The sequence below is a fragment of the Sceloporus occidentalis genome, unplaced genomic scaffold, assembly GCF_023333645.1.
Source record: "Sceloporus occidentalis isolate IW3139 unplaced genomic scaffold, rSceOcc1.0.p SCAF_3, whole genome shotgun sequence".
Taxonomy (NCBI): Eukaryota; Metazoa; Chordata; class Lepidosauria; order Squamata; family Phrynosomatidae; genus Sceloporus; species Sceloporus occidentalis.
In genome coordinates this window covers 202,547,097-202,573,861 of record NW_028316983.1, presented here as the reverse complement: position 1 = coordinate 202,573,861, position 26,765 = coordinate 202,547,097, and the positions used below count along the sequence as shown (strand labels likewise).

At 41.3% G+C, this 26,765-nt stretch overlaps 1 protein-coding gene across 1 annotated transcript in view; it reads right to left on the bottom strand.

The window, feature by feature from the left end:
• Positions 1-26,765, bottom strand: part of CHD7 (chromodomain helicase DNA binding protein 7) — a 209,962-nt gene that overhangs the window by 61,555 nt on the left and 121,642 nt on the right. Inside the window, exons 5-10 of the mRNA XM_089517366.1 lie at positions 14,535-14,673; positions 11,095-11,232; positions 8,976-9,041; positions 5,830-5,885; positions 3,774-3,888; positions 351-434 (exon numbers count right to left, since the gene is read on the bottom strand). Coding sequence (XP_089373492.1) covers positions 351-434; positions 3,774-3,888; positions 5,830-5,885; positions 8,976-9,041; positions 11,095-11,232; positions 14,535-14,673 — 598 coding nt within the window. The remainder of the gene's footprint in view (positions 1-350; positions 435-3,773; positions 3,889-5,829; positions 5,886-8,975; positions 9,042-11,094; positions 11,233-14,534; positions 14,674-26,765) is intronic.

Genomic DNA, 26,765 nt, shown 5'->3' with positions numbered 1-26,765 from the left:
GCTTAAAAATATTCAAATGAGGAATGCATACCATATTACATAAACAAGGATTGTGAGTTTCAGTACTGCACAAATGCAATGAAAAATCAGTAGTTTGATATATATTCTGAAATATCTGCTGTCATATTGCTAACATTAGTATTAAATTTAACAGATGTAAATAAATAAGGTATTTTTTGGCTGGATAAAGAATCTGAATGTTTTTAACCTTATTTAAACATTTACAACTAAAAATAGGCAAGATAACATATAGCAAGTTTTTGGCAACATCTGTTGAGAGCAAATGAAAATAGAGCATGTCATGTATTACTATTTCTAAAGAACAACCTCATAAAATAACATGTACTTACCTCTCCATTACCATCCTTGCTATATGAAATATCCATTATTCGATCAACTTCAACATAATCAGGATTAAAGAGTTCATCATCTATCTGTTTATGGATAAAAAAGCATAAAAATAAAAGCAGAAATCTTTGTATTTTCTGTAAGTAAATAATGGGGGGAAGTTTATAGTATACATAATGTATACTTGGCAAACTTAACATGTTAATTGAAATGTGACAATTCAGCAAAATTGTTCCCCGTGAGGGAATCGGACTTCTCAGACTTTGTTAACTGGGCCTCTTAATTACTGTGTGAAACCTTTTACTGCACGAGAATGTTTAAGAATATTTTAAATGGAGTGTGAAATTACAATTCACTAATGAGCAATCAAAAAGGCTTATACCATGCAATGCATTTAACATTCTCCTGAAGACTGCAGCTTGCAATAAAGAAACTGGAGCCATGTATGCTAAGTACTGTAAAAATATAAGTACAGAAGTTACCTAATTGCTGTATAAATCAGTTTTACAGATTATTTCAGAAGGAAATTAAAAGGCCACTAGAAAAATCATGCATGGGAATTTCCCTCTTTATGTTAAAAGCTATTGCTTATCTTACCAACAACCCTCTTATTTATGATATGTAATCATGCGTCAGAAGTGTATAGTACAATTTCTTAAGAATGGGAATCACCAAATGACTTGTTAAACTTCACCTCAGCCTCAAATTCTCCCAATACTGAAATATACAACTGGCCTACTTTTTAAAAATTCATGCATGCTCTTAAAGGTTGAAACTGACACCTTGTGAGCTCCAGGGAAATACTGGTATTCTCCAAATAATTAGTCTAAAACAAGTGGCATGGCACACAAAGTACGTATATCTGAAATTTCAGAGTGGTCTGGCACCAACTATATTATGCTTCCCTTATCTATCAGAGCATTCGACCACTTCTAATGTTCCTACCCCAAATTACTGGAAACAATTGGTTTTAGAAATCTTTGCAGGAATGTGGTTTCCAGCTAGCTTGATGGCTACTCTATAAGCATTGCTGATTTATCTCTGATGTAGTATGCTGATCTTAGCCATCAACACTGTAACCCTAGGCACTGTCGACCTCACTTTCTTCATGGGTGCTGGTGTTTACAAGGGGCTCAAGGGAGATGAAAAACACTCAAATCCACACCTCAACAAATGGTTTTGACTCTTGCCAAATCTACTATTATTGGCATAGATTTTCTTGAAAGGATTATACTGTAGCAGTTGAAAGGAAATCCTTTTTTTTTTTTTCAATTGCCAGGGCTGTTGCCAAGTCATATCCAGTGAACTATTTTGGACTGGGAATATCCTTCCAGTTTAGTTTTTCACTTACCAAAAATTATCAGCTCAAGCATGGTGAATTTACAACCTATTTTGTTGATTAAAAATGGTCATTTTGACAAAAGGGTTATAAGTACACACAAAATTAGGTGCTACTTCGATCTATTTGTTTGTATCAGCCTTGATCTTTTTTCCTTACCGAGTAAAGAATGTGCTTATTATATACAGTGGGCCCTCAGTATCCATGAGTTTGATAGCCACATATCTGAGAAACGTGGATTGAAATGAAGAAACATTTAAAAATTTTTAACTGTGATTGACTGCAACCAAGTTGAGAAGTGGTCCCAGGGTAGTAGCGGAGGTGACGGGGCAAAGTCCAGGTACCAAAGCACACATTTTTCATGCTTCAGCTGTGACGATTCTGCTACTTCCTTCAAAAAGCAAAAACAGTGGGTGGCTTGTTTCCAGCAGGAAGAATGTACACCTCCTCCTGTCAGTTGAAGGAAGTCTCACTGATGCACCTTGCAGGACAGCAACAGAGAAGCAGCAGAAGTGGGGTAAGGAGGTAGATCACCAGGAAAGGGGTTTAAAATCTTGCTAAGGCTTTGTGGTGGGAAAGGGAGTGAGGAAGGGGTTTAAATTCTGGCTGAGGCTTCATGGTGAGAGTGATTTCTGTCAGCCAAACACCAGACACACATTCTTATTGCTGGGAGCAAGCCAGCTTCTGCTTCTGTTTTTGTTTTGTTTTTTTTAAGAAAAGAAAGAAAGAAAATCATCACAGACGAAGCAGGAAGAATGTGTTCCTGGTGTCCAAGCCTTGTCTCTGCTGCCTCTGCTACTCCCCTAGGATCACTTCTTGGTCTGACTGCAGTTGATCACAGGTAACGTTTCTGGTATTCACAGGGGGGTTGGAACCAAATCCCCATGGACACCGTACCTGTTGTAAGCAAGACTCATGTCCATTCTAGTTTGTGAGCAAGCAAAGTGTAGGTCATTTAGTTGCTGAAATTATCACACCTCTTTCAGGAAGAAAGGTTTCGGGACAGTCTACGTGTGATTCATTAAAAAGTTTTGTACTGTCTTCTGGTTGAAAAAGCACCAACAATGTAGTGTACAACAGTATAATCTCAATGTTAAAAAGCATTACAATCCAGAATAAAATATTTCCATCTCTCTTCATGTCTACAACAATTCTCTTAATTTTTTAGAGATTGGTAAAAACCAAATAACTAACAATTTAAGCACTAAAACTAGTTAGAACAAACATGCCTGGAACTGGAAAAAGCAACTTCCTATTTAGTGGAGTGAATAATAAAGAAATGGAAAAATCAAAACAAAATGCAAATATGTGGAACCTAAATCAGTGCATTCAGAACATTTAATAAAGCAAAAATAACCCCAATATTTATAAGTTACTTATTCAAATAGCTTATTCTATTTGGAAGATGCACAGCATGGAACAAAACTAATCTCTAACAATAAAACAATAGAAGTCAGTTGAATTAAGGTATCACAAAACTTTCCACATGTTTTGCAGACATTATCTTGGAACATGGTGCCCAGCATGAACAGGGAAGTTTTGCAGTGCTTCCAAAAGTATTGCTACAGAAAACAGTTCTATATTGAAGCACAGCCATCAAGAATGTATTCTAGTCTCAATTTATCTATGGTGCCATTTAAAAGGTGTCCACAGGAGATAATCTTGCTAATTAGCTTACTTGCTGTTCACCGCTATGATCTCTGGAATAGCAGTATATAAATAAAACAAATTATTATTATTATTATTATTATTATTATTATTATTATTAATCTCCTCTAAACTATGTTGGGCCCAAAACTGGGGTGGGGTGGGACATATAGATTAATATTTGTATGGGATATTTTGTGACAAGAAATGAATGGGGAGTGAGCACAAACATCTGAAAACTGCTATAATGTGCTCCCAGTGACTGTTCCCAATATCTGGTAAATTGACACATTCAGTATCAGTTGAAGGTTTCAAAGTTTTCAGCAAAAGGAACACTAGAATGCATATCAATAATCATGAGATGAACTAATATGAGTATCTGTCACCTAGTTTACAATAATAGGATTTAAAGTATATCACCAAAATAAAATCTACATACCTCTGAAAGGAACTTATTTTGCCCCTGCTTTGCTTTAAATCTCTTAATTTTTTGTTGTATTCGCCTATCTTTGTCCAATACTTCCACAGATGCCCACTGACAGTGAAGGTAAGAGCTAGAAGTCAAAATGAAAAAAAAAGCAAAAACAAAAAACAATTCCAGCATGCAGTGTCCCAGTAATATATCAAATATATAGTCACAGCTTAATATTTATATAAAATATTTGATTGTATGTAATTAAAGTAAAAATCAGAATGTACATTTTCCCATTAATCACACTACGTTTCTCGAAATGAATGCTATAAACATATTTAAATTAAAAATAGATTGAACAAAGGCATCAGATTAAGCTTCTTTAGGCACAAACCGGGTTAAATACTCTTCTATATTTGATAATTTTGAGAAGAAGAAGTAGTAGTAGGAGTAATAGTAATCATAGAATCAGAGTTGGAAGAGACCACAAGGGCCATCCATGCAGTAAACAAATACCAGCGCAAGGTTGTCAGTAACAGAGAATGTTGGTGGTCTCTCATTCATATGGTACTTTAACTTAAAGCCAACTTTATGGCATATAACAACACACCATCAGCTAACAGAATAGATTTTGTTTTTTCTTGAAGCAATTCCAGAAATTCTCTGGACTTTAGTTTGTAGAGAGCAGAGATGGGGAATCCTTTTAAGTCCAAGGCCCACATTTCAATATATCAGTATCTCTGAGTTGCATTCTATTTGTGGGAAGAGCTTAAATCAACACAGCTGTGGCCAAAAGACAAAGTAGATGGGACCAAAATGTGATTCTTAGGCCTGTTCTACACAGGCCTTTGCCACGCCCCCAGTACGTCCTAGGGGTTAGCCGAGGACGCAGCATCCAATCAGGCCTCACCCCTAGGACGTACTGGGTACGTCAAAATGGCAGCGCCCTAAACACATGGGCGCTGCCATTTTGACGTCACGGACGCTTAGCATCAGCATGCCGCGGCACGGTAATGACACCTCAAGTGCACCATTGGTGCCTTGTGGCGTCATAACAGCGCCGCAAAAAGAATCCGCTTTTTGTGGGTTCTTTTTGCTGCGCCAGGGAATCGCATGGTTTGTCCGCTGCAGTTCCCTGGCGCAGCAAACACGGGTGCCAGCAGAGCGCCCTTTTGGGGCACTCTGTAAAGCGCCTTAGCTATCTTAAGCCAATGCAGATGGAAGAAGGACAAACCTTTGTTATGCATATTCAGAAGAAAGCATAACTAAGGCCCAAAACAGACAGGCCAAAAGAAGCAACTTCCAGAGCGCCCATTTATGACTGTGGTGGTAGCCCACTTTAGGAGGCTGCTCCTGGCTGCCTGGCTGCTTCACCCTAAATCACTTAGTAAATTCTTCTGTAGGCCCTGCCTATTCTTACTCTACTTTTATCTCAACAGCAGCATATCAGAGATAAGAGCTTTTACTGATATAGGTAATCTTTGACTGTATCTACACTGCAGAATTAATACACTTTGACATTGCTTTAACTGCTCTGGTGTCACAACAAACTAAAATTCCCAGGACTCCACGGGACAGAGTAATGACAATTAAAGTGCAGTCAAACTGCATTAATTCTGCAGTGTGGCAACAGTCTTTGTCAGCATTCAACAAGGAAAAGCTATTAGGGCACTGATCAATAATACAAAGGGGAAAATTTAAGAGTTTTTACAAAGAAGGAGAATCTGGCAGTAAAAGGTAGTGGTCTGGACAGAGATTCCATGCCCATGGACTGAATTCTTTTATGCATGCCTGACACAGCTAAAAGTATTGCAAAATTTAGATGGCTATTAATATTACTAGTAATAATTTCTGTGATTCCAGTGATTACAGGCACAATCCAGTAAAAACACTACCTCCCTGTAAAAAGAAGGATTTAGGTATTTCAACAAAACTATAGAAAGAAAAGTGACAGCAGTAAATAATTCCAGGCACCATTCATGTTCACATTTTGCATGCAAGAAACTATTAGATTGGATAATAACAGGATAACTTAAAATACACTTCTAAACATCTAGGAATTGTAATATTAGGGCTTACTTACAAGTTTTTGTATTTTACATAGAATTCTTCTGTTTCCACCTCCTCTCCATTCTCTATCTATAAAAAGAAATCAACGAAGAGCAGCTATTTTAAATATCACCTTCTCTCTGTCTGTCTCTCTCTCTCTCTGTGTGTGTGTCACAGATTATTACTGAAAAGCAGAAATGACTGCAGTTTAACAAAAGGACAATTTGCTGTATGGTATTTTAAAGGAAGAATGATACAAGCAAAGATATCCTTACATCTGCTTACCCAAGAACATTCTGCACTACTTATTATAACTTCCAAGACATGAATCATTTTAACTCCTCCCTAACCACATGCAGCTTCATTCACAACAACCTGACCCCAACTCTGGCTTTCTGCCAAACCCACAGTGTTAAGGAGAAGCCAAGTGTACCATTTTCTCAGGCAGCAGCCAATTAGCAACTGCACTCCTGAATGCCATATGTATTATTTTTGGCTGGCTCATGGCAACTTTATATTGTGGGTTTTGTAACATGTTCAAGTAGTGTTTTAATGTGGTTTATGCTTCGATATCATTACTACTGCTACATAACAGTCCACCTTAAACTAATTTTTTATTTCTAGCCATTGTTTTAATTGTTGGCAATACTAATATTATTACAAGGTGTCACTCAATTCATTCCTGTAAGATATTTGAAATAGAAAGCAGGCAAATTGAATTAGTGCAAAATACTATATTTAAGTAAGATTAAAGCTGTGACAAAGAGTTCCAAATTAATGCTAAGTATCAGTAATATCAACATGAGCAGGAGGCATGTCATGTAAAACAACCTTAAAGTCTCATTTTTGCACAGTAATGAATCCTTAGATTTTGATACAGCCTTAAGTTACAATTATTAGCTTGAAGAGTTGAGGACTTTGAAGTCAAATTGATTTCAATAGAAGTATTAAGAACACCATTAAATCTCTTTTATTAACATAAATTGGACTTAACAGTACTTCATTTTGGTGAGATAGTTCCCTTTGTGCTGTGGTACTTTTTAAAATTATACAAGACACAGAACCTCATGAAATAAAAAGTCAATACACAGACCACTAAAAAAACTAAACAACACAGGCAATTACAACTCTTTCCAGATCAAATAGTTTATCCTTACATTTGGGATGGCTCATAACATGGCAATCTTATTAATTCTACTTTTAAAACTATCACTCCACCTTGAAGGGAATGCAAAAACATTTTAAAAGAATCAAGAAAACTTTCTAAGTACAAATGTAGGAGCCAAGATTGAAATATAAGGAATTCTGATATACAGAGATTCAGGTCACTGGTCCATCCTGCCCAGTATTTTCTATTCTAGTGGAATTAGCTCTCCACTGTCTCACACAGAGAGGTCTTTTCTACTTCTGCTATATAACGATCCATTAGGAACCTTGAACTTCTTGAACTGATATGTTAAAATCAACAACACATCAGTTCAACTACTTTCCCCTCACTGGCTGACAGCTTTAAAATAAAATTTAGACAGTAAAAAGGGGTGTTAAATACAATGTTATTTACAGAGCTAATAAAATGGACCCAAATGATACCAAGTTTACAACTCTATTTAGTATGTGCTACAATGCAAAACACAGTATTAAACTAGACTGCTGTTAATATTAGAAAAAAAATAAAGAATCATTATGCCAATACAGATAGTTCAGATATTAACCCATTCTTAACTGTCAAAGCAGAAGATATCGGGCACATACTTCACACCTCGAAAACTTCAAATATAATCCACAGAAACAACTCAATTAAAATTAAAGAACTCATATTGGAGAACATTGATCCCCTAGGTTTTTGCAACCAAATACACAGAAGAAAAGTAAAAAGCAAAAACAAATAACAAACAATAAAAACACTAGATCTTCATTTTTGTAGGAATGGGGAACTGTTCAAATTTCTTCACTGGAGTAAACTCTGAAGAAACAAGCAGCTTTAGTCTTAACTAACAATGCACTTCAGTCTTAATTAATGAGCTGTTGGACACTAACACTGGACTGGACATGCCAGGTTATCCACAAGTTTGGGCTTAAATTTTTTAAAAAAATAATGGGTGGTATCCAATCTCATCAACTGGCTAGCCCATATAACATTATATTTGGGAATATCTAGTTCTCAGTTATGTAAACTCCAACATAGTTGGGCAAATGACAATGCAACCAATTACACAGACAATACCTAGTAACTGTAAGGGCAAATATATTATTACTTGCATAACAGAAAAAACCAAGGCAACTACAGCCTCAAACAGATGGCCCAAAAGTCCCACTTCTGGGGGCCTAGCATTCAGATGATGCACACCCCGAACGTGGCCAGAAGCTGCTCCAGGCATGGCTTTTTCACAAAGGACCAGCCACAAAGGAGCAGTAAAATACTGCTCTTTTTTGGCCCCTGGTTTAGAACCATGGTGGTGGCTCGGATCAGGCGGGGCATGTGTTGCTGCTGCAGTCCTGAAGCAAAGTCCTGAGGCAGTCCCACCGCGGACCTTTTGCGCCATCTCCTTTGCCCTTATGTTAGTGTTATATTTCCTCTGATAATGTTGATTTTTTTTCTAATTCCTTCATAAATTCTTATATACTATGAACAGGTTGTTTAAAGAACTAATTTTTAAAATTAGGTTAATTTAAATTAACCTAGTAGTGTAGGCAGATTAAATTAATATTTGAGTCAGGCAAATAATTTTTAAAACACATACGGTATATATATACTCATGTATAAATCTAGAAATTTAGGTTAAAAAATTAACCCAAAAAACCTGGGTCGACTTATCCATGGGTCAATGTAAGTAATGTATTTTAACTCTCATAGGCAAGAGTTTTATTTGCCTTGGAAGCACTGACCCCCTTCATTCATCTAGCCTTTAGTATGAGCACAAACAATTATGCCTGCTGAAATTCTGTAAGTTCTTTGGCAATGTTTTTCTTTACTACATCCACTTTAGATCCTTTTTTTACATGACCCTAGGTTTTACCATCAACTTATCCATGGGTCATATTAAAATCCATAATTTTGGCCCCAAAACCTTACCCTCGACTTATATATGAGATCGACTTATAGTCGAGTATATACGGTAAGTTATCTCTAATATCCGTTTGTTTTATAAGAAAGAATTTTCATGCAAAAAAATTATTTACTTGTTTCTTGACTGTACGACTACTCATGATTTTCTCCACTACAGGGCCTTCAGCATCTGTGCATTCCTGCAACAAAAGATTTCACAACAGTTAAAATGTGGACAAAAGTGTAGAAAGGAGCGACTTGTTCATAAATACTACTGAAGCTGTCAATTCCAGATTCATAATATAAGATCAGGAGATTCATCTTGCTTGCCTTTACTCTGATGAACATTATGCGCTTGAGTTGCTATCTGGCTTGATTGTAAGAAAAGAACTTCTCTCTATTTTCCCACCATACATGTGCTGAACAGTGGCAACTCATGTTTGCTATACTGCATGTTCAGCCATCTAATGTAGCTACCTCTGTTTCCCAGGGCTCCCTATACATGTAGATCTTGCTGTATTTCACAAAACAGGTAAGAGAATGAAAAATGGAAAGAGAAAAATCAAGTAATGAATGAGAGAGAAAGAGCAGAACAAGAGCTCTCTTGCCACTGGAAATACTGAATAAAAAGGATTCTGGGTTCAATGACAGCAGATTCATTAAGGTGCTGCAATTACAAGCTAATTTTTAAATTTTCACTGAACACTCTATAATTCTACTTGAAATTTCTGGAGCCAATCTAAATTGAATTTCAGAGACCCGGCTTATCTCTAAAATATGTGAAAAGATTTGAATAACTGTGCTATCAGAAAAGGTTAATCTATTGATCAACAAGAACTGAGGGATATTATAAAATTAAAATAGTGTGTGTGACAGAGAGGGAACTCTTTGCCTTTTGTCTCCACAGAATATTTCTATTGGTCCCTGTTATAAACAGTATGTGGACCTAGATTAGGCTTCCACAGCATGTGGCCCAAGAATTTTGGGCAGCCCATGAGGATGTGGAACAATTTCAAGGCTCCTGCATTGCTCAGCCTTCTCCTGAGGAGAGTGTCATGCGAAGGAGGATGGACAAATGCTTGCCCTGTGAGACTCCTCTAATATCCAAGTTTCTCCTGAGAAGGCTGGGTAACAGAGGAGGAAGAGGGGCAAACACTCGCCCCTCAAGGCTCCTCCGTCGCTGAGCCTTCTCCTGAGGAGAAGTCCAGGCAGAGGAAGAGAAAGATGGGCAAGGCTCCTCTGCCACTTGTCTTTCTCCTGCAGAGAGGACCAGGCAGATGAGAAGGAGGAGGATGGAATTAATATTAATTAATTAATTATACAGTTAATATTTAATTGAAACCTATCTGCGGCCTGAAGAAGTTTAGCCTATTTTAATTCTAGCCCCTATTTACTGCCAAGTTGTGTAGTCCTGGCCTAGATAGTACCATGGTATGATCCAGAAGGCACCTTTTGATATTTTTTTGTTAAAATAGCATTTTGTGCTTAAGTACAGTAATTCTGCAGTAATAATGATGTCATCAGTTTTCTAGAGAACAATGTAATTCTTTAAATCTCTGATCAAGAAACTTAAAATGTCAAAGCAATTTTGATATCGCCATCTACTCACTTTCTTCTGAAGGTACTTAATTCAAGAATATTAAAGAAAGTTTAAAATTTGAATAACCAAATGAATGCTTAAGTATGCATACTGTTAGCAATGGCTTCCCAAGTTAGTTAAGTGAAATAGTGATATTAAAAGACCACTTTCAAAACGGAAGGGGAAGAAAAGGTTGTTACGGGAATCATTTCACATTATCACCCTTCATTTTATTCAACCTATTTTATCCATCATTTACATTGCACAGAAAATAAAGCATACCCTGCTGGTTACTACAAGACAGTAATTTCATAAAGGGGTTCTTATAGTGCCTGACAGCAGGAGACAAGCTTGAGTGGTTTATTAAGTCATAGAAGCCAGACCACTGAATTCATAGAGGTAAATTCAGTCTCCTTGGAGCCTAGTTTTAGGCTTTTCAGCAGAGACCATTAATTTCACTAAATTGTGTTGAATTACATATTGTAGGCTTCTAAAGAAAACCTGAGTGAACACAGCCTTTAAGAACCTAAACAACTAATTTCCTTTGGCATGTTGAACCAAGCTGAGATGGAAGTCCCTTGGTAGGAAAGCCAACACTATAATGTTTTACAGCCTAAATCGTAACAGAATTTTTAGTCTACTCCTCTGCTTGAAGATCATAAATAGGAACAAACCTGTTGCTCTGACTGAGATGTGTTTGAAGGGGAGTTTCGTCCAGCACCATCTGCATCATCAGCTTCTTCATCAGAAATCTTGAACTCCAAGTCTTCTGTATAACGCTTTCTCTTAACCTGTCTGCTAGAGCGCCTCTTCTGAAAATGAAATGATTAACCTTACATATAGGTTTTCATTCTATCTGTATAGAGCTCAAAATGAGAAGGGCCTATCCAATAAAAAGAATAAAGAATGCAAGCACATCATCACAAAAGATGGTGCCATACCTGTTTTTCGGACTGATATTCATTATGAAAAGCCATTAAAATCTGGTAGTAAATCATATGAAATACAATTAAAATATGGAGGTAACCAGTTAATTGATGCATAGATAAGAGCAGAGTAAAACACAAATAAAGCCAGAGCATTCTTCTTGGGAGGAGCTCAAATTAGAGAGTCCCATATAGATACTCTGTAAGGATCAGAAGGGAAGAGAAAGAGTGTGGAACTGCTGAGCTCCAGGCCAGAATTTGTCCACATTGCATTCTCAGCCTGCATCAAGCATACTTTTCTACCCATCATCTGAGGGAAACAGCTGAGTTAAGAAGAATAAAGGGTACAGCTTCAAATAAAGTTCAGCAAATATATAGTTCTGGCAACATTTGTGTAGAGGAACCAAGCGAACACAGGGAATAATGTGATTCTACTCTACCCAAGTGGCTCATTGGGTCAAGGCAATGTTTATATGGTATGGAACCATACATTCCCTATATACACAGCTCCTCCACATTTATGTTACTAGTATGGTACTGAATCATGGAAAGTAGCTTCCAAATTATTAGGCAATATGAATTCAGTCTGAAGGTGGTCTCCATCGTTCTGAAGGGTCCCTAACAGTGAAGTGATAATTTTATTAATTCCACTTTGGTGTCTTACCTGTAAACAATACTTATTCTGTAAATTTCTTAACTGGCATCTCAAATTTACAAGAAATTTACCAAATCATCAAGGAATCAAGCTCAGAAGCCCATTTCCTTCTGAAACTAGGTGACAGGAGATGAAAGAGTATCCTTAAGTTTTTCAATTGACTAACACTTATCATCCCAAGCAGAGGAGAGGAAAGGAGACAAAATAGACTTAGGGCCGAAACAGATGGCCCAAAAACACTGGATTGGGGCCGCGGCGGCACCACACACTGCAGTGCCACAGCAACCCCACACCACACCCCAACCTGGTGTTTCCCCAGTACAAAAAGAAGCAACAGAAAGCAGCTCCTATTTGTGCCGAGAAAAAGGTGCCTTTGCCGCAGCAGCGGTGGTTTTTGGAGCTCCAGCGGCAAGTGGCATCTAAGCACCGTGATGCCAAAAAATTGCCACTGTGTGGGCAGTGGGGTGGCTTCACAGTGTGTTCCCTGCATCTTGGGAGCTTGCATCGTGTGTATGGCATGCCCCCAGGCTGCCAGGGACATGCTGCATTTTGCTGGTCTGTTTTCCCCCTTAGAATCTATTTTTAAAAAGCAAATAATTTTGATGTTTTGTGTCCAACTTGCTTTTCCATAGCTACAAAAAAAAAAAAAAAACTTCCAAACAAAACAAAACCCAGACTTGGGTCTTTTTATAAAGCAAGATTTACTAACAGAAAGTTAGCATGGTTTTTATTTTGACAAAGTCTCTCAAAGGCACATAATGAATTCAGTTACTAAGTACTGGGGAGTATGATCTTAAAGGTCAGAACTTGATTAAAAACACAATACAGTGGGATAAACAGACAAACAAACTAGTTTTTAGGAGCCTTAGGATTCCTCCCCACCCCAAAATCTGAACAGGACCTGAATAAAGTGTTATGTGATGTCAGACATGGTCTAGAATCAAAAGATTCACACACTCAGAATAACTCCAAAGTGATTCAAAGAACTCTAAAAAGGTTTGCTGTGACATCCAAATTAGAAAAAGTACAGTCATTGCTAACAACAACTTACTTTCAAAACATTATGTAAAGTGGTATGTGCTTATTTTCTCTCTTTTATTGCTCACTCTTGCTATCTAGCTGGTATGTTGGTTTAAAAACTGGAAGCAATTCTAACTATCTGCAAGATTTGGTGATTAGGCATCACTACATTTTTGTTAGCTCAACTGAAAGTGCAAGGTGATGTCCACTGAAGGGAAAAATCTAAATCACATAGGTGATCATATATACACTAATTAACTTTCTGGAGAAGAACAATTTTACAGTTGAAAGCTCAATGAAAAGCTGGTAAAGGACAGAAAAAGATACTTTTATTGGCAGAAATTAGATACTGATAGAAAATTAAATTCACGTATCTTGATTCCATTCTATACCTCATGGTATGGAGAACTAATATTAAGTGCAACACATCTATGATGTCCCACCATGCTTTATATCTCTGATACAAATACTAAGGAATAAAATACAAAAAAAGCCATCTCCACTCACTCCTCTAGTCTCACCTCCCAAAATCACAGAGTTAAAAGGGAACAAAACATTGCATGTCCTCAGAATTAGCCATAATTATAGAATTAGTACACTGGTTCCCATTTCAACTCATTCAATGATTACAGATCATTGAAATATTCCAGCAAAAAAAAGGGGTGGTGGTGGAATCTTAAGCATAAATTTAATACAAATGAAAATGAATGAAAGAGTGCAGTTCTTCTCAATGCTGTTGCAGCAGTAGACAAAAAAGAAATGGTGGTTTCCAAGGAAGATCCCTATATGGGGTGCTGGAAGTAGGCAGGGCTACTGTGAAAAAGCTTACATCACATACTAGAAAGTTCTGAAAGATACACTTTGCAGGTGCAGGACAGTCCATTTATGTGAGTCACAGAGACCACAAAGAAGAATGTGTGCTTTACAGACATTGGCCAAACCTATACACAAGAAGTCAAGATTCTTGGCTGGTTTTGAACAAGCAGCATGCTGGTGAATACCACTCAATCAGCCTTTGCTTCTTGGGAATGAGCAGACCAAACCAGGAAAGAATAGATTACTATGAAATCCAAACCTTGCTGCTGTTAAATAAAAAAGGACAAATAAGCTAGTAACTATTCTCTCCAATCCCAAATCTCTTCCTCCAGCACAACTAAGGCTTTTGCACCCATTTCAGAATCGCCACAATTTAGTGTATTGTCCAAACCCTAAAAAGAAGTGAAACTTAAGTACAGTTCATTGGAACAAGTCAGTGTCATAAAATCCAATTTGAAGCTAGCTTGTTTCAACAAAGCATTGTTAATATTAACATTGTTCATATTCTGAATAATTTAAAAGGGAAGTAAAAGCTTATGGACTGTTTCTCATGGCCACATTGGAGGAGGAGAGAACACATGAGCTGAAGGACTGCAACAGTTCATTTCTGTAACACTAAACCACAACTGAGAATTACTTCTGGAGGAAACTACTGTATTCAACAAAGCAGGCCCAAACAAATTATCAGTATCAGTACCTGAACTCCTGAGTCATCTTCCTCTTCAGGATGTGGGGATCCTGTTGGTGTTTTTTCTACATCTGAATGTTCTGACCCTTCTTTTCCCTTGTTGACCTTTTTCTTCACAGCGCTGGGTTCTGAATCTGGTTTCTTGTTACTAAAATGTAAGCATACTTCATCAATTTGAATTAAGCTTTCCAGAAAAAAAAATGTAATCACTTTATTTTATCATTTCATTAACTCTAACCTAACTGATTTTTAAACAAACGTATTAAATATACACTCGCCCCTCCACATTCACGGGGATTAGGGGCACAGGAATGCCACGAATGTGGAAAATCCATAAATAATAAAAACACTATGTTGTTACCTGAGAGAACACCTCTCTAGGAATCTCTAGGTCTTCCAGTGTAACTGTGATCAACATCTGTCAGACACTGGCCATAGAACTGAACTGGAGGAGCTACAAATGCCTAGTGGAGTGCTCTCTCTAGGTCCTTCAATGCTACTTTGGTTAAAGCTAAACATAGAACTGCGCTGGAAAACCTAGATATTCCTAAGAGAACATATTAATAAAATCTGTGAATAATCAAATCTGCAAAAGTCAAAGCCACAAATGTGGAGGGGAGAGTGTACCATTGTACAATAAATACCAATTGTACTACTGCAATTTCTCATTTTTCATTTTGCTGTTCTAAGACATATGCATATTTTCTGAAAAAACAAAACTATACTAGCCCAATACATTTGCGTGGAGGTGATGGTGTTAAAGCAATATTCAAAATCTGATCTTTGTCATATTCATTATTAATTTCACAAAACCAATGCATGAAAAAATCCTGCAAAGTCGTTGTTCTGTCACTGGACTGCTGAGCATTAAAATGGGAAAACAAGAGAGTTGGAAGTTTCACAGAAAATAAAATTTTGCTGTGGTCCTCCAGTAGCGCCCCACATTTACACTGATCTCATACTATTGCAGCAAGCAGGGGAGATTTTTTTTGTCTGGATGGCTTAGGTAAGGTGCATCTAGACTTCAAAGCCACAATTTTCAACTGTGAATAGCATAGGTACAATGTGCAAAGAAAACATGACAGATTTGCTATGTATGCAGGTTTTCCTTTCAAAATAATCCTCTAATACAAGACAAAATTCCTCTAATATTTTTAATAAAAGCACTGTGCATGCATACATGTACACGTGCACGTTAGGAGTACAGCTGTATAAAAACAAAACAAAAACAAAAAACACATGTCAAATATTAACTTCTATCACCTTTCCTGGTACAGCTATAATTTTAAGTTCCTAGAAACTGTGACCATGTATATTTACATTGCTTTTGCAAAATACATTAACAGAATTTCATCTGAGAAATTCAAAATGAATGACAGAAGAAATGCAAGCGAAGGGATACTAGCTCATTTATAAAGTGAAAACATTTCATTTAACACAAGTAAAATGTGCCACTATTTTAATATGAAGTGCAAGAAAAATAAAAAAAATATTATATACATTCAAAAGTTCAATTTATGAAAAGCACAATACACATACACAAACAATGGCAAAGAGCCCTAAAAACTTGACAGCCCTGAAAATATTTGCTATCTTTTGAAAAGGCGAACGATTTTAAAAAGCGAATCTGTACAACTGTCCCCTTTCCAAACGTCCTAGTGTGTATACTACATATGGACAGAAGTCTCCCCTACTATGAGGCTCCATTTCCAGCATTTATTTCCGCTCTAACTGCCACAAATTATACAATACTACAGCTGAAGACTGGGCCCCTTTCCTTTCATCTGCACGCCAAGAGCAATCAGATTACCCTGGTAACCAGTGGTCACATGACCAGCACCTGCTCTTTTGGCTGGATGCCACTGACTAAAGCCATCTGCTTCCCTCAATCAGCTTTCAAACATTCTCAACACCTGCGCTGCAGCATTTTGTGGTTTGCTTTTATCAAATCAGTGCAAAACTGCTTCCCAAACTTTACATATTTCTCAAATTTGTTTAAATCAAAGGTAAGCCTGTTGCTAGTTGAACTGTTGCCAGGTGAAACGAGTTGACAGGCTAGTGCTTTTTACTGGTGACCTCTATAAATCAGAACTAAGCACAGAATTTCATTTAATAACAAGTTAGCATACCCTCGGTGCACTACTGCATATGAGTAAGTGGCTCAACATATTAAAGAACAGTACAGGCCAGCTTTGAGAAAATGTCATTTTGCTGAAAGGCTACAAAGTGCTAGTGATCCCCTCACTTTTCTACTTTTCAAAACGTACAGAACCCCACAAACTTCTAAAACTAAATAACACATATTAAAACTAAGTCCTTTCACACAAAAATCCACTTCTGATTTTCCCCAAACTTTCTTGATTTCAATTACCTCAATGGGGTGAGGGGGATATTGCTGCTATTTTTACAACCAATGAGAGAACAAAATCTACTCTAAGTCTACTCTACTCCAAGTAAATCTACTCAAAGTCCTCCAAAGATCTACCTGAACCAACATTTGCATACCTCTAGCCTCTATAATTCAATTGGATACAAGACTTCTTTGATTAAATTATATGCAGCGATCTGTAAATGGGACTTCCAATAGTTGATTTTTATTCTTAAACAGAAGCAAAGCACGCACACAATTTAAAAAGAGTCTCCCCCCCCCCCCCCCAAACTTACAATTTCTTACAGGAGCTAATTTCCAAAGAATAACAAAAAAACCAGTAGATTTGTGTACCTAGTAAAATACAACACTTTAAAAGAAACCATTTAGTACAAATTCATCACATTCTAAGCTGGCAGTGTATAAAGAAAAGATGTAAAAACACAAAATCCAATGCTTTCTTGTCTCAACTGCTGGAGAAATCACACCACTGCTTTTCACCTTGTGTGTGTATGTGCCTTCAAGTCACCTGTCAATTTACGGCAACCCAATGAATTTTTCATAGGATTTTCTTAGGCAAGAAATATTCAGAATGGTTCTACCAGTTTTCCCCACTGAAATATACCTTGCTAATGCACAAACTGAATTTCACCTGCTGGCTTCTGATGTCAACTACCTGTGATGGTCAAAAAGAACAGGTTGCTCACATGTAACTGTGTTTCTTCGAGTGGTCATCTGCAAATTCACACAAATGGGTTTATTCTGCGCCTGCGCAGCAATCCTTGGAAACTTCTAGAATCTCTGGGCAGAAAGCAATGTATCTTTCTGCAACTTTTTGGCGGTAGCCCCGCCCACCCATATATAAGGCCCCTGGTGGTCCGTTCCTCTTCAGTTCCGAATGAGCCGCTAATCAGCGCGGCAACAAGCGTTGTCAAATGAGCAGACACTGAGGGGATAGATGGGCGGGTTTGTGTGAATTTGCAGATGACCACTCGAAGAAACACAGTTACAGGTGAGCAACCTGTTCTTCTTCTTCGTGGTCTCTGCGAATCACACAAATGGGTTTAGACTAGCGAGCTGTAGTCAGTGGAGGAGGGAGTGTCAATAACCAATAAATCACATAACCAATAAAGTATGTAAACCAAACAACTGTGTTATTTATTAACAGTGCAACAGGTCTATTGCAAGGCAGAAAGTAACACTGCCCTCCCAAAGGCTGCATCCTGCCTGGCCCTGGCATCCAGCCTGTAATGTCTTATGAATGTCAAAGGCTGGGACCAGACAGCAGCCTTGCATACATCCTCAACGGGAATCCCCGTCAAAAAGGCTGAGGATGCGGCTGCCGCCCTAGTTGCATGGGTTCTAACCCAACCTGGCAAGGGCTTCTTGGCCAGTTCGTAGCAGAGACGGATGGTGTTGGCCACCCATTTAGAGAACCTCTGCGGTGAGACCAGCAGCCCTCTCTTGGCTTCGGAGTAGCATACAAAAAGTCTCTCCGATCGCCTGAATGCAGCAGTTCTGTCCAAATAGAACGCCAGTGCCCTCCGGACATCCAGGGCATGGATCTGGCGCTCAGAGTCCGTGGTCGGATTGGGAGCCAAAGTCGGCAAAACAATGTCCTGGTTGATGTGGAAAGCAGACACCACCTTGGGCAAGAAAGTAATGTCTGTATGGAGCACCACCTTGTCCTTAGGAAAACGGAGGAAAGGTTGGTCCACCCTCAGGGCACACAGTTCACCAGCCCGGCGGGCTGACGTGATAGCTACCAGGAAGGTCGTTTTCCAGGTCAGGAGTCTCAGGTCTGTGGTAGCTAAGGGCTCAAACGGTTTAGACACCAGCTGTGCCAGGACGGTGTCTAAACTCCACTGAGGTGAAGGGTCTGCGACAGGTGGATGCAGGTTGTTGAATCCTTTAAGGAACCTCTTTATGAGAGGGTCCCCAAACAGAGAGAGTTTGTTTTGAAACAAATAGTGTGACGAAATGGCAGACAGGTAGCACTTGATAGAACTCAAGGAGAGACCTGCTTCTGTCAGTGTTATAAGGAAGTCCAGGACCACAGGGATGGAGACACGGGATGGTGGAATGCCCTTTGTCTGCAGAAAGGCAAGGAACCTATCCCATTTGTAGGCATAGGACCTCTGTGTAGATGGTCTTTGTGCTGCTTTGATGATATCCTGAACACCGGATGGAAGCGTGCTCAGGACCGAATCCTCCATGCCACCAATGGGAGAGACTGCATCTCGGGATGGTGGACTCGCCCGTCGTGAAGCGAAAGTAGGTCGGGCCGGTGTTCCAGTCGGAGATGCTCCTGTGCCCGCTGTAGGAGAGGAGCGAACCACGGCTGTCTGGGCCACCACGGAGTTATCAGGATTGTGTCCGTGTGGTCCGACAACATCTTCGAGATCACCCGTGTGATCAGAGGAAATGGGGGAAAGGCATACATGAGGTCTTGAGTCCACTTGAGTTGGAAGGCATCCCCTTCCGATCCGGGCTCTCTGTACCGTGAACAGAATCTCGGTGTGTGAGCATTCAGCCGGGAGGCGAACAGGTCCAGGAGAGGGGGACCCCAGCGATTGGAGAGTCGGGCCACCACTTCTGGATGCAGCCTCCATTCGTGGCAAGTGGAGGATGACCTGCTGAGTTGGTCTGCAAGGTCGTTCTGGTCGCCGGGCAGATGGATGCACTGCAGCAGGATCTTGTGCTGTATGCACCACTCCCAGATGCGGATGGTGACTGCCAACAGAGTCCTCGATTTTGTACCCCCTTGTTTGTTGAGGTAGTACATGACCATGGTGTTGTCGGTGAGAAGAAGCACCACCTTGTTTGTGAGGACCGTCTGGAACGCTCTGAGTGCCTTTTCCACGGCAAGCATCTCTAAGACGTTAATGTGGAGAGTGGCCTCCGCCGGTGACCATTTGTCTTTTATTGTAAGGTCCAGAGTGTGGGCGCCCCATCCCTGCAGGGAGGCGTCCGTGGTCAGGGATAGGTCTGACTGCGGGGGTTGGAATGACATTCCCACGCAGACGTTGTCGGGCTGGAGCCACCATCGAAGGGACTTCTGTACGGTCCTCGGGATGGTGAGCAGTTTGGTAGGCGTGTCTCGGACGGGGTCGAACACGGATTGGAACCAGGATTGCAGGGGCCTGAGCCTTAGCCTGGCCCACGGTGTGATGAAGGTGGTAGAGGCTAGGTGTCCCATGGCGACTTGTACCACACGGGCTTGCAGACGCCTTTGACGCAGGCAGGGTTGCAGTGATGCGCGGAGGGCCTGAAACCTTGCCTCTGGAAGGTATGCCTTCATTGACACAGAGTCCAGCGTGGTTCCTATGAAGTTGATGCACTTGGTAGGAGTCAGGTTGGACTTGTCGAAGTTGACCTGTAGTCCCAATGCTTGAAGGAGCGACAGGGCAAACTCGAGCTGTTTGAGCAGAGTGTCCTTGGAAGACGCTGTGAAGAGCCAGTCGTCCAGGTATGGGAAGACTGTGATTCCCCTTTGACGCAGGTATGCCACCACGGGTGCCATGCACTTGGTGAAGACCCTTGGAGCTGTGGAAAGGCTGAAGGGAAGGACCTTGTACTGGTATGCCTGGTGTCCGACAGCGAAAGCAAGGAACCTGCGGTGGTCCTCCAGGATCGCTATGTGAAAATAGGCATCCTTTAAGTCTAGCGTCACGAACCAGTAGCCTTCCTGTAGGAGTGGTAAGATAGAAGCAAGGGTTACCATCCTGAATTTCTTGTAAACAATAAAGACATTGAGGGCCCGAAGATCCATTATGGGTCTAAGGCCAGAGTCTTTCTTCGGTATGGTGAAGTACCTGGAAAAGAAGCACCGCTTGAACTCAGAGGGGGAGACGGGTTCAATGGCGCCTTTGTCTAGAAGAGTGCGCACTTCGTCAAGAAGGGTGTCCGAGGGGACAGTTGACACAAAAGCTCCAGTTGGTGGGAGCTCAGAGAACTCTAGGGCGTAACCCCTGCGGACGATGTTAAGTGCCCAAGAGTCCGTAGTGATGGCGGCCCAGGTGTTGAAGAAAGGGCTCAGCCTGTTGGAGGTGACGAGGTGCGCAGGAGCACATCAGAACCTCTTCTTGCCCCGGCCATCCTTCTTCCTATAGCCCTGTTGGTATCTGGGTTGGGAAGATTGACGCCTGTCTGGTGGGGGAGCAGGCGACCGGGAGGATCGGCCCTGAGGGTTACTGTCCTGGTGGTAAGGACGGTCCTGGGGCTGGAAGCGGTACTGGCCTCCTGGGTGCCAGGGACGCTGACCAGGGTACCTCTGGCGGGGGGACTTGGATGGTGCGGAAGACATATCATGCTTTCTAGCCGCAGTCTTCATCCGGTACCTGAAGCTAAGCTTCTCGTCCGTGTCCCTATTGAAGAGGCCCGAGTTGTCGAAGGGCATGTCTTCAATAGTCGCCTTCGCCTGAGGGGTGAGGTCTGAGGACCGGAGCCATGCATAGCGGCGGAGAGCTATGGAGCCAGAGAGGACCTTGGATGCACAGTCTGTGGAGTGTCTGGAAGAGATGATCTGCTGGCCAGCCATCAGGTGGATCTCATTCCTGAGAGCCGCCATTATATGCCTCCTGTCCTCGGGCAAGTCAGCAATGGTGAGGTCCATCTTCTCCACCAGGAACTGGACGTAGGCCCCCATGCAAGCTGCGTAGTTCGCGATCTTGAGGTCGAGAGCCGCCGAGGCGTAGAATTTCTTCGCAAGGCGGTCCAGCTTCTTGCTGTCCTTGTCGACAGGCGAAGAAGAGATTTTGGGAGTGAAGGTGGACTGGGCTCCCTCCACAATAGCTGAATTCAGCTTGGGATGGTTTGACAGCCAGGACGGGACAGACGGAGTAACCCGGTACAGGTTCTCGATCCTGCGCGAAGTTGACGGGATGGTGGCTGGGGGGTCCCAAGAATGCTTGGCGATCTTCTCCAGGGACGGGAGGTAAGCCAGGGCTGGTGGAGCTGGAGCAGAGCCGTGGGTCCTCCTTTCCACCGGGTCAAGGGCATCATCCTCCGGATGGGCGACTTCCAGCTTGAGAGCATCAGCCATCTGTATGACCCTGTCGGCAAAGGCCCGGACGTTGTTCGTGGGCAACGGGACAGATGGGCCTTCGGGCACAAACGGGGCGTCCTCATCCGAGATGGGAGACACGGAACGAGGAGAGCCCCAGCCAGACCTCGAAGCAGATGGGCTCCGCCGTCTGAGGAGAAAATCGGATGTCCCGAAGTCGTCCCGGCGAAAGGTGTCACCATCTGGACGACGGGCCCGTGAATGAGCACGGAGGCTACAACGCAGGTGGGACGGGTCAACCGGGATGAGGTACTGTCCCGTGTGCTGGTCGTGAACGAGATCCGGGAACGCCTGGAAGAGGTCCCGATAATGCTCTGCAGGGGCATGGTCTGCGGCCATAGCCTCGTCAGCTTCGGTCCCCAGCGCAGCCCGGTCCCGTGAGGCAGAGCGTGGCCTTCTCCTTGGTGAGGATGAAGGAGATCTTGGCCTCAGCCTTTGAGGAGAGAGTGGAGCATCAGAGTCCTGGAGCTCTCCCTCCAATTCAGAGTCCACGGTCACGATCTGTAGGCTGTCTGCTGGTACAGAGAGGTGACTGGTGAGGAGGACTCTGGGTTCAAGCGGCACCATCCGGGAAGGGGCCGGTACAGACGGAGTCGGGGTCTTCACCGGCTCTGCGACAGGCGATGTCGACGGTACTGGCCTCGACTCAGGCGGAGGCACTGAGATCGTGCTTGGGGGCCCCTTACGGCGGCTCTTAGAAGGCGGCGAGGACAAGCGAGCCCGCTTCTTGTCCCGGCCGGAGTGCTTATCCCCTTTTCTCTTGGGGGCTTTGGGAGCATCTGCATCCCCAGAGGCTCCAGAGCCGCCAGGCTGGCTGAGAACCCTCTCATAGAGGGCGGCCTTGAGTGTCCGGTCCCTGTTCTTGAGGGCTTGGGCGGACATGGCTTTGCAGTGGGCACAACTGCCCGGAACGTGTGCTTCCCCCAAGCAAAGGACACACTTGTCGTGGCCGTCGGCCTTGGGGATTTTCACCCCGCAATTAGTGCATTGCTTGAAAGAGGCCATGGTAAGAGAAGTCCGTTACCAGTCCGAAGTCAAGCCGTAATTTAGAGAAAGTCATCAAGCCAAGGGGAAAGTCCAAAAGAATGGTCAAGTGAAAGTCCGAAGGTTGAATAGCCAGAGATTCCAATTCACAAAGAGCAAGCGAAATGCTAGCGAAGTTCCTCGAGCTGCTTAGCGCGGCGGAATGAAGGAACTGAAGAGGAGCGGACCACCAGGGGCCTTATATATGGGTGGGCGGGGCTACCGCCAAAAAGTTGCAGAAAGATACATTGCTTTCTGCCTGGAGATTCTAGAAGTTTCCGAGGATTGCTGCGCAGGCGCAGAATAAACCCATTTGTGTGATTCGCAGAGACCACGAAGAAGAACGACAGTTCTCCAGTTTCAAAGGCATCCTAGAATATGTTCACAACCACATTTACTTGCCACTACTACAGCAGGTATACCTTGTATACAAAATAATACATAGTGATATGTGCATCGATACATGTACTAGATAATCCCCTTCAGATTTAGTACATTTGAGCATACAGTGAGCAATATACAATCACTTTGTGAGCAACTTTCCTCAAACAGTACAATAAGGATAGAGACAGATAATAACAGAGTAACTCCACAAGGCAAGCAAAATTCGAGGAACTGCAGTAGACAGGTGAAAAGGAACTGGCAGTTTCAGCAGGAACCCCTTTTATAAAAGCAGTGGGTGGGACTATTTCCAAAAAACTTATGTAATGCTCTAGAAAGTTCCAAAAGATGTGTTGCACAGGATAACCCACTGTGTGAGACACAGAGACTAAGAAGAAGAAATGACATTCGTGGGAAGAAATATGAAAGCAATCAATGCAAAAAAAAAAAAACACTGCACAAGAGAAATCAATTGGGCCCAATCAATCAGTGTTGATGCATTGTTAGGGAGTGCTGGGAGTTGCAATCCAACAACATCAGGAGGACAGTCTGCCCTTCCTTTACGCGGGGGATCCGTTCCGGACTCCCTCGCGTAAAGGGAATTCCACCTATGCTTGAGCCCCATTTAAACGAATGGGGCTTGTGCATGCGGTGGCTCGGCGGCGCGCATACACCACAGGCATGTGCACCATTACTCCTTATGGGATGTGTTGCCCCGTTTCCCAGCATGGCTTTCAGCATATGCTGAAATCCGTGTACGGTGCGCCTGGGTGCACTGCATATATGATTATATATGATAATATACAGTGGAACCTCGCCTTACACGGGGGATCCGTTCTGGACCCCCCCCCCCCCCGCGTAAGGCAAATTCTGCCCATGCTTGAGCCCATTCAAGTGAATGGGGCTTGTGTGCGTGGCAGTGCGCGCGAGCCACAGGTGCACGCCCCATTCATCAGAATGGGGTGCGCCGCCCCTTGCACCCCACGCGGCTTTACCGCATACACTTAAATCTGCGTATAACACGGGTGTGCTGTATAATGGTTGAATATGATGGTTCATGGTTGAGTATGATGGTTGAATATGTTACCATTTTCTAAATTAACACTTATGAAGGTGCTAAATACCCCACACTTTACTAAGTTCATTCTGAATACAAACAGCCACTCTAACATAATGAAGCTCTAATTAGCAGAGATCCTGATACTCAAGTATGAGACTCTCTAAGGCAGGGGTGGACAGGAGGTGGGTCTCCAGATGTTATGGCTCTCATCTTTCAATCTATGCTAGTATGGTCAATGATCAGAGATGATAGAAACTCAATGTCAAAAACATTTGGAGGTCTAATTTCTCATCCAACCCTACAGAGAGTGAATGCCATAATTTAGGTAGTCATCAAAAATAGCTTTCTGTGTTGAAGCTGATACCCTGATCAATTACAAAATAAATAAGAATAGACCATTATCCCTTGAACATTGATCACATCAGGTATAGGGAACTAATTATATTGGGCACATGATACTATAGATTGAAAGCAATATTGTAAATATGCTTAAAGTGTTTTAAATAACTAAAAGTGATGTAAACAATGATGAAATATCTGCAGCAACCAATCATCAGGATATAAAGCAATATGTAATGCAGCAGTTAAGTATGTGAGTAATCATCAAAGGAAGCACATGTAAAGTACATTACAGTAGCCTATTACCAAAACTATTTGGCCTATCTACAATATTCACATATGATGAAACTGATGAAAAGCTGTCCTACTCATCACCATAACCTAGATTTGCAAGAACAGGTTTAATATGACCTCTTTAAATGATGTGTGGAGAATGAACATCAGCAGTACCAAGAGTTCCCAACTTTCTTTTCACAGAAAGGCCCTCCATATTCACAGATTCTTTATCCACAGAATCAACCAATCAGCTGCAAATCTAAAAATTCCAAAAGGCAAACCTTGTTTTTACCAATTTATACAAGGGATGTTTTATTATGCCATTGTATTTAATAGGACTTGAGCTTCCATAGATTTTGGTATGGGGTAGTTGTCCTGGAACCAAATCCCAGTTGATACCATGGGCCAACTATATTTGTTCACACACATTCCACAGCCACAAGAACTGTGGAGAAGTATCTACCATGTGGTCTGATAAGTCTATGATGGGGCTCCTCTAATGCAAAGAAACATCTGTGCCAGAAGAGATTTTTATGACACCTATTCAGAAATATACAAATTATCTTATTTCATGACTCACAGAAATTAAAACCTACCTCTATTTATATTGATATATTGAATTAGAAGGTTAAATGGTCTTTAATTAGCAAAAAACTGAACAAGAAAGAACATTCAAACTGAGGGGGAAATGACTAACTCACTCAAACCTGTCCAACTCCCCTCTCTCTTAACTACAGGTGCTCCATGTCATCAGACCAATTTACACTGGGCTCTTGGTATTTCCTGGAGTTTTGTTCCTCCCTGTGAATACCAAATCCGTCGAAGCTCAAGTCCCATTATATACAATGGTATAGCAAAATGGTGACCCTTATATAAAATGGCAAAATCAAGGTTTACTTTCTAGACAATTAAAATTTTATATTTTCAAGCCATAGATGGTTGAATCTGTGGATACAGGGGCCCAACTGTACCTTACTTTTTCATCCTCTGAGTTCCAAAAGCTCTCTTCTGTCCTACAACTAACAGCTAGGAAATTTGAATGCGTGAACCCACAGAGCATTGGAAAGCTGAATCAATTTTCTGTATAGATGCTGTCCGTCCCAATAATCTTTCACCATTTTCTCTTTAGAGACAAAATCTAGGGGGAAAGGAAGTAGAAAAAGAGTCTATGGATCCACTTAGTCAATAACTATGACTAAACTACCCAGACTCCCCACACAATCTAAAGTCCTATGTTATGTAAAAACCACACTGAAAAAGGCAGTTACAAATTTCTCAGTGAGTTACATAATACCTCAAAAAGATATGTTTCCGATGGCTCACTAATTTGCGCCAAAAATCTAAAGAAACATTCTAAATTATTTCATTAGTTCAGCTTCATAATACTCATTTTCTATCTTGCCCCAAATCTGAAATATTGTGAAAAGAGATAAATCCTTGATGGTATTATAAACACTAAACCAAACTATAAAACTACAGTTGCCCATCATGCTCTGTCAGAGTTCATCTCAATCTTTCAGTACTGAGTCAGTACTGATTACCAACCAAGTTGTAATTTTAATATCTTTACTGTAACAAAATTTTGCAGGAGTCAACAGATTTCAAGGTTAAAGACAGAAAACATTTTAAGAAACCCAAGTCATACTGGCAAAAAATACTAAATATTTGTATTAAGTGTATATTAGCTTTCCAAAAGAAATATGAAAAATGCAGCAAAAACACATTTCC